Source organism: Accipiter gentilis, chromosome 25 (assembly GCF_929443795.1).
Source record: "Accipiter gentilis chromosome 25, bAccGen1.1, whole genome shotgun sequence".
Classification (NCBI taxonomy): Eukaryota; Metazoa; Chordata; class Aves; order Accipitriformes; family Accipitridae; genus Astur; species Astur gentilis.
This window is the reverse complement of record NC_064904.1, coordinates 4,665,945-4,678,069: the sequence shown is the minus strand read 5'-3', so window position 1 is coordinate 4,678,069 and position 12,125 is coordinate 4,665,945. Positions and strand designations below refer to the sequence as shown.

General features: G+C 35.7%; 1 protein-coding gene across 7 annotated transcripts in view; it reads left to right on the top strand.

The window, feature by feature from the left end:
• TTC7B (tetratricopeptide repeat domain 7B) overlaps positions 1-12,125 on the top strand; it is a 141,264-nt gene that overhangs the window by 103,399 nt on the left and 25,740 nt on the right. For 4 of the 7 annotated variants that reach the window (XM_049828873.1, XM_049828876.1, XM_049828872.1 and 1 more), the window contains 2 exons: positions 2,485-2,625; positions 8,286-8,488. In XM_049828873.1, the coding sequence (XP_049684830.1) occupies positions 2,485-2,625; positions 8,286-8,488 (344 nt within the window). Of the gene's footprint in view, positions 1-2,484; positions 2,626-8,285; positions 8,489-8,677; positions 11,993-12,125 lie in introns of those variants that run through there. The other 3 variants (XM_049828874.1, XR_007509620.1, XR_007509619.1) reach the window with 3 other exon arrangements.

Sequence of the window (12,125 nt, the reverse complement as noted above, 5' to 3'; positions counted from 1 at the left end):
CATTGATATTCAAACTTAAACCCCGAGAATCCATTTAGTTGTGATGTTGTTTAGAGGCAGCTTAAATTTAGTTGATTATGTTGAATAATCTGTAGTCTGAGTTTCTAAAACAGTTACTTGGTCCACGTTGAATTTTAGATTGTTAATATTCATGATTGATTTAGAATACGTTTTTATATTAGCTGTTTTAATTTAGTGAAAGATAGGAGGTAACTATTTTCTAGTAGTTTGATTGAAGTAAAGACACTTGAAGACTGTTACTTTGTATACATGCGTGTTTTCTTCAGAGAACTAGTTGCTGCAATATGTGAAGGGATGCCTTTTTCCTAAACAGGAAATATAAGCAATTTGAATAATAACACTTTGAAAAAAAGTTTCTAGAAAGATTTTTTTTTTTTTAATTTGTTTTTTGTTTTGGTTTGGGTTTTTTCTGCCACTCACAATAAAGTTCAAGATAGGACTTAATTACCACAGGAAGCACTCAGTATCCACTCTGTTTTAACTTTAATATAGGTGGCACTGCAACTCAAGAATTTTATCACAGTATAGTTCTTTTTTAGATAGAAATTGATGTATAAAAAGTTTTAATAATACATTACCATGTGTGCTTTATGGTTAAGTACTAGAGGCTTAAAATCTAACAGCACACTTTCTATATGAAATTACTTGTGGCCTGGCTGGCAGCCAGAGTCCTTGCTTTAAAGAATAGAAAATATAGGTTCTTTTTAATACCAAATTGAATACTTGCTTTTCAGAAGGAAGGGGTTAGATGATATCCATTGTGTCAGTGAATCGCACCCTTTTCTTTACAAATTCTTCTGGAGAGATGAGGAGGCTCTTTCACTATTAGTCCCTGGAAGGCAAACAAGTGACAGGCTGCAGTGACATGCATTTACAGAAGTGGGTGTCAGACAAGAAAAGGATTACTGGCGACTAGTGCTTATTTATGGTACCTTTGCTGATATTTTTCTTTGAATACACTCCACATGCTTCTTGCTTCGAGTTCCCTTTAATATTTCTTCAGAAGTTAAGCCTTAAAGTTAAGACACACAAAAACATTCGTGAATGTTCAGCTCTGTGGGCTGGAGTTTGAATTGTTTCATCAGCCAGTAAAGGAAAGCGAAGTCCACGGCCAGATACTGTTTCAGATCTTCAGGGCAATTCCTTGTTCATAATGACATATGAAATGCTAATTATGTCCTATGCTGCTTTTCCCTTGTTTCTGTCAGTAAAGGGAAACATGATGCACACTTCCAGACAAACTTTATCCTCCTACTGATCTGCATGCTAGGAATTTCTTCAGCTTTTCTGGTTTGCTGATTTATCTTGTCACACTTAAGAATGTATGTTTTATGTGGCAAATTGCTTCTTGTTAAAATTCTTAGAAAACCTGTGATATTGAGAGTGAAAGTTTCATTTATTTCTTAACTGCTAGTGATGAAGATGAGCTTGTGGGGTGCTGTTCAACCTGTACAGGATTCAGTACTTTCTTTTGGGGTACCTGCCATTGTTGACCATTACAGATAGGTTGATGGGCTTAAAAGACTTCTCACCTGATTCAATATGGAATATTTCACTTCCATTATTTATTAATCAGGCCTAGTCAGTCTGAGATTTTGTAATTTGTAATTATAAAACAACTAGAGATACGTTGAAGCTTAGATGACAAGGAGCGTAGCCTAAAATACTCATTGTCTTGATTTAAAAAAAAAAATCATGACTAAATAAGCTGTCAGTAATTGGCTATCCAAAGTACACTTGTCATTAGATATTCTCTAGTCATAGAAGCTTTTTTAATTCCAGTACTTTGAAAGGGGTAGTATTTGCCAATGAGATTCTAATCTCACTTGTAAATGCTTCATTTTACGAGAATTACCCTTTACATAGTATGCTTTGGGAGTGTTCTCTATGCAAGGGACTTTTTTGCCACAAGGCATTTAATTCAGCCTTTTTGATTAGCTAAGGTTTTACATTCAGTGCAGTTTAATTCTGTATTTGTGGTGGTGTATGTTGTAATCATCTTGTATATTTTAGTTCTCTTTTTTTGTACTGTTATTGGTCTTAAAATAGTCCTCTAATTGCACTCTATGCAAAGACATAGCAATTACTAACATCAGTGCATGCAGCAACCTGAAGATTACAGTGTACAATACCATCACAAACCTTTTTTTGGATCGTACATTGCCAGAAAAGAGGTGTCGAGTTTAATAGAGTATTCATAGTAGCAACCCAAAAATGTGTCAGGTATAGTTACCAATGTTCATTGTGGTTTTTATATAGTCTTTCAGAGCAGTATAAAAGCTTTCATAACAAGAAAAATTAACCTGACATTTCAAAAAACTTCTCAAAAATGGTATAAGTAAATTAAATCTTGAGGAGTTTGGGGTAAAACCTCTTATGAAAAGAGTTACAATTAAATGTTTTATGCAACGTGTATGGCCTTCATTCTTTCTATGGTGATAATTTTTTTCATCACTTCTACAGGTTCAGTCCATGCCACATCAATCGCAGCTTCCAGAGTGGAGCAAGCACTGTCTGAGGTTGCTTCATCTCTGCAAAGCAGTGCCCCTAAACAAGGTCCCTTGCATCCTTGGATGACTCTGGCTCAAATATGGCTTCATGCAGGTACTGTGAAAGTAAAATTCTTTCTTGTTCTTTCTTCTCCCCTTTCTTGCTAGCCTAAGGACTTGCAAAAATCTCTTGGCTTCGTTCAGAATCTGTTACCATTTATCAGATCAAACTTTTTCCAGGTGTGTGCGTGGCACTGAAGCAAGTCAAGAAATAAAAAACACATTACAGTTGCTTGTGTGTAAGATCATTTATGTAAGATAAGGCAGTAGTTTTATAATGCAGCTGTTATCAGTGAAGTCGTGAGTGAAGTCGTGTTTTCTGTAGAACAAAGGCAACACTCTCTCCCTTATCTGTGAAGAATTTAGTTTCTGAAGTACGTATTTGGAAATTTAGATGCCCTAATTCCATTGGTTGGAAAAAGATGTTTGTAAGATTATTGAATAGAGTTCCTGCAACTACAAAAACTTTATCATTGAAAATAAATAACTCTGCATATGTGGGGAAAAAAGAGTAGTAGTACTATTGAGCAACCTGTCCCTTGCAGCTGTTACAATGAGCTGTTATTCAGTTCTCTTCCTTCTAGCTTCGTTAATGTAAAAGGCCCAGGATTGTTTTTCTAAATGTGGAGTTCTCTTGAGTAGATTTAGTATTGTTATGCTGCTTCAAGCCTCAAGCTAAATGCAATATCATAAGTGGCTGTTATATAAAATTTTAACCAGAAAATGCTGATCCAGTGTATTTTTACAGTTTAAAATGTATACCATGCAATTGTTTTTTATTGATACTTGCATCAGGAAGGTGTAATTTAGAAATTAGTCAGCAACTGTTCCACTTTGGTCTGCTGTCAGACTTGAGCATTTTTCAGTGAAATGATTTTTTTTTTTCTTCATGTTTACGTTCAACAAACCAGTGCTGTATTTCTTAGCGTTTTAATTTACCTATTTTGCATTAACAGTTTTATTGTGTGAAAGTCATTACAGGGCAACGGCTGCTAGTTATTAATTCATGTTTTAGAGAAAAAGCCCAAAAGATTGGAAAGAAGAGCAATGACAGTGATTAATAATAGTGATCTCATTTGAGGGTGGAAGGGCTCCTGGAAAGCAACACAGATTAGACAAATCACCTGCCCTGCATTGTGGCATCACTGGTTTTAAATATTTATAAACCATCACAGATGGCCATCTACAGTAACTCTTAGCATCTGTAATGCTGATAATTTCTCAGCCTTCTGTGACAGCTTGTTCCACTGCTTATTTTCTGTTAATTTTTGTTGGTCATGTCGTATTGCTGCTAATCCAGTCCATGCAAGTGACTGCTACTGTTTTGCCTACAAAGGAGGGGTCTGAACACTCTTTGCTGATTCCTTTTTAGTTTACAACTTAGGTTTGCATACATGTTGGTGGTCTGCTGCTGCAATCTGCTGCACAGTCCACTTTTCACTCTTAAAAATACCTATCTCGGCAAGCGTGGCCTGTAGGCCATATTCTTGATTCCCAGCAGGAGGAAGCATGGGTGGGAAGTAGGAGAGAGAGGGGCTGGAGAATGAACTCAAGTGTTGAAGATCCAGTATGTAAAGTATGAAGAGTGCTCTGACTCTTTGTGTATAGGGAGCAATGAAAGAAAAAAACCAGGAGATGAAAGAGGGCTTCTGTCTGCCTTCAGAGAAGGTACTGCAACCTGAAGTCTCCTTCCTCTCCACTTTGGAATGATCCTGTTCTGATACTTCTGCTGGGGATTTGTGCTGCATTTCAGAGTGTTTAGGTATCCTGCTATTCAGCTCCTTGTACTGCTAGAGTAAATGCCCTGAGCCTTGAGAAAGGCTCTTCACTGTAGGAACATTCAGAATAAAGTTTTCTCTCAAAAGCACAATACAAAGCAGATATTGTGGAACGTATCTTCATCAGTGTATATGGGTTACTTGCATAGAAAACAGTGATAAAATTACTTAACGCCTTACTTACAGCACACGTTCTTTAAATAACAGTGAAGATTTACCAGTGGGAATTGCTTCCTTTTTGAGACTCATGCCACATTTAACTGTTTGACTCCCTGTATGCTTGTGCAGTGTTTTATTTCTTAGTGTCGGGGGGGGGTGGGGGGGGTGGGGGGGGGGAATCTTTAACAAGCTTTAAAACTTAAAATACAAAAATTGAGAATTATTCTTCCTGTTAGATTATAAAGACGTGGTAGAGTTACGTAAATAAGTTCTAATACATGCAAAAGTTAGTGGAATATATTTACCCAAACTAATATACATGATGTGGAAAAAAAAAAGAGAAAATGCTTGTTCTTATGGATATACAGTGTCATTCCAGCTGTCATTAGCGTAAATGAGCATGGCATCCAGTCCGAAGAAGTTGGTAACACAGTAACCGGATTTTAATTTTTCATCTTGTGTTTATTAATGGACTGTTTTGACCTTTCATTTCTGGGCATACAGTGTAAAGGTGGAAAATTAGGCTAATTTTAAACGTGAAACAAAATGACTCTTGCAATTAGTACATTCTCCAGTAACTCACTATTAAAAACCAGACCTGTCCCTAAATGATCAATGGCTGTGGTGATCCTTTGAGAAATGCATTAAGACTGAACTCAATATTGCTATGCAGCTTGATTGGAAAATAGATTGATTTCTCAATAAAATGCAAGTGTAAGCATTGGAAGGGTTTGAACCAGAAAGCATTATTGGCATTCTCTAGGTGGAGACATTAAGAAGAGCACATCAGACTTGGCACCTGGTTTCTCTGCAAACTGCGGCTCTTCTCTGAGATTTTCCTACAAAGTCTGCTGGCACTTGTCAGTTTTTCACAACTGATTTATTTGAATTTGCCATGTTGGTTTTTTAACATTTTTATTCAGTTTGAAGTCATTATCTCAGAATGAACAGCTCTCCTTCAGTTTCAGAAATTTCTTGAATGAACTTTCATGCTTAACACCTAGACACAAGTTCCACTTTCTGTTCATTCTTTCATAGTTTTTCAAAAAGCCTGCTGGATATTCTGTTGGGGTGGCATAACTTCTGTTAGAGAAAGGGAGAAGTTATTCTTAAAATAACTCTATAATAACTTTAAACATAAAGGAATTATTTTGCTTAAATGTAATACTTATAGGAAGGTCTGATAATAACTGTCAAGTTTCTCTGCTGCAGTTAGTAAGCAGGACAGCAACATTTAGTATCTTACAGTAACATAAGGCTAATTTATAAGCAGTATTGCAGCCTCTTGGCTAGTGTTAAAACCCATTACTACCATACTTGTTTCCCTGCAAGGAATACAGAATTGCAGCTGCAGTCTGTTAAATTAGCTAATCTCTGCTTATTTTTCAGCCTAGAATTATTGTGGTAGCAGATAATCACCTACTTAAGTACTTTTTAGTTTCTGCATATTATTTGCTAATAATTATAGATTTTACTTAGTACCTTTTACAGTCTGTGTAAATTATATTTTTTCCTGTCTTTTCACCGAGCAACTTGGGTGTGTGTATTTAAAACTATGTTTCAAGTCTGATGCTGGAGAAGAGACCATAAAACCAGGAGGGCTCAAATAGTTAACATTTAAATAACGTAGTGTATTTTATACTCACTAAAATCTCGTTCCTTGTGTAGTAATATTCACCATGTAGCTTTTAAAAGAGCATTCAAGAATGAAGTACCCAAAGCTTTTCCAAAATATTTTAGAGTTTGTTAAAAAAAAAAACAAACCTATCAATACAATTCACATTTTATGCTGTATGTCCAGTTTTCAAATTATGGCTACAACTTGCACTTTGGATTCTACCAACAGTAAAATCCTAGAAAAATTTAATTTCTCCCAAATTTAGATTTTGATTTCAAAATTTTATCCCCTCATTATCTTCCAGGTTTGCTATTCTTTAGTTATGCAGTACCATCTCTGACTAGGTGGGGTGGTTCTTTTAGGGTTAGGGGAAAAAACTGTTCCTGGATCTGCAATTTCATGTGTTAGTTCTTTATGTGGATAAGACATTTTTCCATCAAAAAGCATTTCATGAGTTTCTAAAAATATGCTGCATTAATCCATACATCCGCACAGACATACTATTTATGTTAGGTAGAATGTGTTCTGTGAAATCACTGGGTCAACTGAGGAGTAAAAAAACAAAAAAAAAAAAGTTTTTTCTCCCATCAATAGGATCAGGTCTTAGAGGAAGAAAATAATTTATTCCACCAACCCTACAAAAATCAGTTAAAAAAAAATAGAAAATTAGTAAGACCTTTAAAAAACTGTGCTTACTCACCAACTCCTACTGAAAGTCCAGTTTTTGTTAGTCATTGTTATAAATTGATCTTGATGAAAATAATTATGACTATTCATAGCAGGTATCATCTGTAAGTTAAGGTTTATGCACTGCTGCAGTGAAGTTGACTAGTTAGGGATACTATTAAGTCTGTTTAATGCAATTGTCTCAGAAGAAAGCTCCTTCAAAGGCTGTCAAACAGCAGTTCCATTCTGAGTTTAGGCATAATCCCAAATCCACTACTGTAGTGTGAGGTCCTGATCTGCCAGCCTTTAAACCAAGATGGGTGGCCTGTACTGTACAGGGAGAAGCCTGTCTTGAACAGCGATGGATCGCTTTGCTGTTTTGATGGAGCATTTTGATTTAAGCCTTAATCTGTAAGACTCTTGTACCATGTAATATGATAGAATACAGTTATACAATTACTTTGAGTCTCAATTTTTCTAGGGTCTATACCAACATAAAAGAAATAGAAAACCCAACCCAGAACCTTTGATATCTTTTTCTTGCATTTAGTATCTGTTTATTCCTCCCTTCTCCCACTCTTTCAGCAAGAGAGTAAGATAATCCAGCAGGGTAGTGAAATAGCGATGTTGAAGAGCGTCATAAGAGCTACAGAAGGCAAATACTTCCTCTACTGTTAGTTGTTAATCACTTACTGAATGAACCTTTTTTCCCCTATAGTCAATCTGATTTAGACAAGTGTGTGTCAGGCTACTCAACTGCTTTAATCAGGAGTGATTTATCTTAAATTAAATACATCTTTTTTTTTTTTTTTTTTTTTTTGAGCTACAGAGTTAAATGTTTTTAGCTTCTGGAAGATATCTTAGATAAAATGCTTGGAAATATGAATAAATTTTGTCAAATCAGAATGCTGATTAAGCATTTCACATGTTCTGCTAACTTAACTAGGAAACTTTTCACATCAAATAACATTATATTTCTTTTTAAATTATCCAAAGTAGGAAACTTAAAACCAGGCTTGCCATTTAGTGATTGGTAGTGGAGCAATTGCTACTGCTAGCTTAACAGCTGACATGTAAAATTCAGAAAACCCGGTAATTAGTTGTGTTCTCTTACCTACTGTAAGGATCTCTGTGTGCTGTTTTGTGTTGGGCTTTCTGTTCTTAAATAGTGCTGGAATACTGCATGCTCACATCTTAAAACTAAAATGAAAAAAACCCAGACTTCAGTTAAAAATAACGGACTATAAAGAATTTTCTGGTGTTTAAAACAGCTATTTAGAGGTTCAAACTCCTATTGCATTTAGAAAAGCAGCTTTCCTAAAAGAAGAATTAATTTCAAATAATTTACGTAATAATTTCTCTTAAGCTGCAGAATTTTCAGGAAAATAGCCTTTGCTTGGAATGAAACTATTTACAATACGGCACATGTAACAACATCTAGTCATGGTATGATGAAGCCCAAATCATTCATTGGTCCTCACATTCCTTCCACAGCTGAAGTCTACATAGGAATTGGGAAGCCTGCTGAGGCCACAGCATGTACCCAGGAAGCAGCTAATCTCTTTCCCATGTCACACTATGTTCTCTACATGAGAGGTCAGGTGTCCGAACTTCGTGGAAATATCGATGAAGCCAAACGCTGGTATGAAGAGGCCTTATCTATTAGTCCTACCCATGTGAAAAGCATGCAGAGGCTGGTAAGTCTTGAGTCCACATTCTTAAATACTTTTGTCTCAACTTATGATATTGTATTGTGAAATCTTAATTTGGTGTGGGTAACCCATAGCTTATGAGTTTTGGATCTATATCCTTACTAGCAAAACAGCTTTGGAAACAGTTTTTCTGGCTTTTTATTCTCTCTTCTGTGTGTGTTGGGACATAAAAAGGATCTGCAAGCAATAAGACTATTTCAGTCCTAACAGACTGCAGAAAAAGAAGTCATTTGCATCTGCCTAATATTCAGTGCTGCTGGGAAATAAAGGTGGCTCATAGTTAAGAGAAGAGTTGGATACTGTAGTCAAGAGGAAAGACCAGTCATTCTGCTAATTCCAAACTAAAAGTTCAATTCTACATGTTGATTGATTACCTTCATGCTCTGTGATTTCTTGGATTTTTGAAAGGTAGAGAGTCAATCTTGCCCTCAAAGGGATGTGTAGCTTTAAGTACAAAGGTGCCTTCCCCAGTATAAATGTATAAGTTTGTTTATATACGTACATACATATATATATATTCTGTGCTTACTATGTTAGGAAAATTACTTTTTTTTAATCCAGTTTTCTTCCAGATAGAGCAGAGTGGAATAGCTGGAATCAGCTTCTTAACCAATCTTTTTGTTCAGAAGTGGAAGCTAGTTTCTGCCTAGGTGCTTATGAATTATTCAGACAAATTTCTCGTGCATCCCTGAGGGGAACATATGAGACAAAAGATCAGATAGGAAGGCAGTACAGGGAAAGTTTTTTGTTTCACCTTTTCAGCATTTCAAGATATTTGAGCCTACTGACAAATGCCAAAAGGTTCCTTTTTCTGAAGAAGCAGGCAGTCAACCTAAAGCAGTACAGCTCAGTGCAAATGAAAGCTTGTGTTTTTCTGGGTATCTTTCTGCCCCTCCTCTGAATCCACCTTTGAATAAGTAGTCTGTAAACACACAATGCTCTTCAGAATGACTGAGAAATTAGCTGCCTTAAGAGGTGTGTGAGATGAAAAATACTGTGCTTCCAACCTGGGTTCCTTTTTTATGAGCTTTTCAGTTTGAATGCAAGCTAGAGGGTATCTATTCGTTTCATTCGATTGGCCAGTCCTTTTTAAGCATTCTTAAAATTGTGAAAGCTTTCTTTATTACTCTAGACCTTTTCTGTACTAAGATGTTGTTTTTAATAGTTGCTGAGAGATCTATGCTGCTTAAATACAAATATTAAAGATGTATGCTGTAAAAATACTTGTCTGTGTGATTGCATGTGGGGAAAAGGTACAGGAATCTGTATCCTTCTTGATCTTTTGACTATTGCAAAAAGTATTTTGAGGAAGTTTGCAGTCTTTACTCTTGCCTGTGTGTATAGATGAGTATCTGTACATCTCAACACTTTGTTTTTGTATATTTACCTATTTATTACGAAGAGATATGATCTCAGTGGCAGGGGAGCTATAGCAACAGCACTGTGGAGGTACCAGCCACAATATTACCTTGTAATATTTGTATTCACAATTCTAAGCTGACAGTCAGTTTATGAACCAAAGTTTGTGGAAAAAATACCTTATTTTCTGTGGTTAATTTGGTATTTTAAAACTATTTGATACAGGTTTCTAGCAATGCTTAGAAAGCAATTATAAAATGCTGTTTCAAATTAACAGTTACCTTTAGAGCTTAGACTTATTTCATAAGCTATGGTGAATTTCTTTTTTTGGGGCAAATACCAAGTTTAGATCACAATAACTTTATGTATAAAATGCAACAGAAAGGAAATAAGATTTAAGGATAGCACAAGTTCTAGTGTGTAGCATACATATCCAGCCCTGCCTCTCCAAGTAAAATTACTTGAAACAGTTGAAGCTGAAATCAGTTTTTAAGGTTTTTTTTCTTTTAATTAAGATTTTAGAATGAGTGACATCTGACACTCGGTAAAATGTTCTGATGCTAGTGGTTTAGAAATCTGGGTCTTTGATTTGAGATATTATTTGTAGTTGTTCAGAGAGTAACAAAAACTAAATAAATTGTTTGTTTATATTTGTATGAACAAGAATGGCTTATTGGGAATAGGCAAGATTTCTCCTTTTATAGTCCATCCTTTTAATGATTATATATCACTCTGGTAGGAAGGATGAAAAGTTAGACTTTGAAGCTTTACTATTTTTCAGTACAACTTTTTGGCCATAACTGTCTTTGAGTACTTATTCCTGAATACAATCTACTGCTTCTACACAGAAACAACCTAAGTTGATTCACCTAAGTTACTGAAGAAATGTGTGAAGAAAGACTAGAAAGTTTAGTCTTGTGGCTTCAGAACTGATGTGCTTCCTCTTGTGAGTTTCTGCATAAAAATTCTTGGAGTTGTCTCAAGTGCAGACTCCATGTTCTGTTAATGTGACCATAAAGACATGCTCTTTGCAGAAGTCTAACGTATTATCTAAATGCAGTTACCTTTTATTGGCTGGTATGATCTGTTAAAAGACTGTATTTGTCTAAAATTACAATTTTCTAAAGAAACAAGTGATTCGTTATGCTGTTATCTCTAAGATCTTTCTTCACTGATTTACTCCTGTTTTAAAGATTTTCTAAAATGAAAAACAGGAGGACTTGGCAATGGTGTGAAAATTGGAGCAGTTAAGAGTGGTGGAAGAGATCTGTTCACCAACAGAATAATGATAAATGAGAGGGTTTGGAAGCTGTATTTGCTTTAGTAATGAAATGCCTAAGACAACATGACACCGAAGAGTGGGGGCTTGATCCATGAATAAAGGACAATTTGTTTAGCTGTGTTCTGTATTCTACTTACTTAAACTTTTTGGGAAATGGAGCTGATTGGGTTACACTGCTACATTACCCAAGATGTGAGCTACTCTGCCAGACGCCCGGCTGCAGGGGGCAGTGTGTTTGTGCTCATGCTCGCTGCTATTTCACTCCCTTCGGAAAGGTTGCTGGGGTTATTAATTAAATCAGCTGAACAACAAAACTAGTTCTTTCAAAGAGAAATGCTGTTAAAATTCTCTTTAGTTGTTTGTGCAATTAAATTATTCCTCATACAGTTAATGTTTAAATCCATACGTTCGTTCACTGTAGTCTGTTAAGCAATTCTCATTTTAAGATCTGCCTTGTTCTCAGGTGCTATTTTTTACTGTTTGTCGCTAACTTAAATTTTTCTCTGAGCCAGGGGTTATACCAGCTTGCTATTTGGCTAGCTCTGACTGCTCAAAAGATGTCAAGAGTGAGGTAGTAACATGTCAGTATCAATTAACTGTACTTCACAGAGTGCAGCAGCATTGCTTTTGAGCAAATGCAGTGTCCTTTCTTGTTTTTAAGGGTTGTATAGTGCACTTGGGGAAAACAACGCAAAGTTGTGTTCTAAAGGTTTGAAATACTTCAGTTTGTGTTCTGTATTTCAAATCACTTTTTATCACACCCAATTCAATTTAAAATTTTCTTTAATTACTAAATTGAAAAATGATGATTTGCACTTCAATTGAATGTCGTATATACTTGGTTGTCACCTGCCTGATTTTGGCCAGAATGGATTTATTTGAACAGCTTTCTCCATTCTCCCAACCCTTTATCATCACCTCCAGATTTCTGCACTACTGCTGCCTTCCTGCTTTTGTCATTGTTTTCCTACCCTGTGAAAA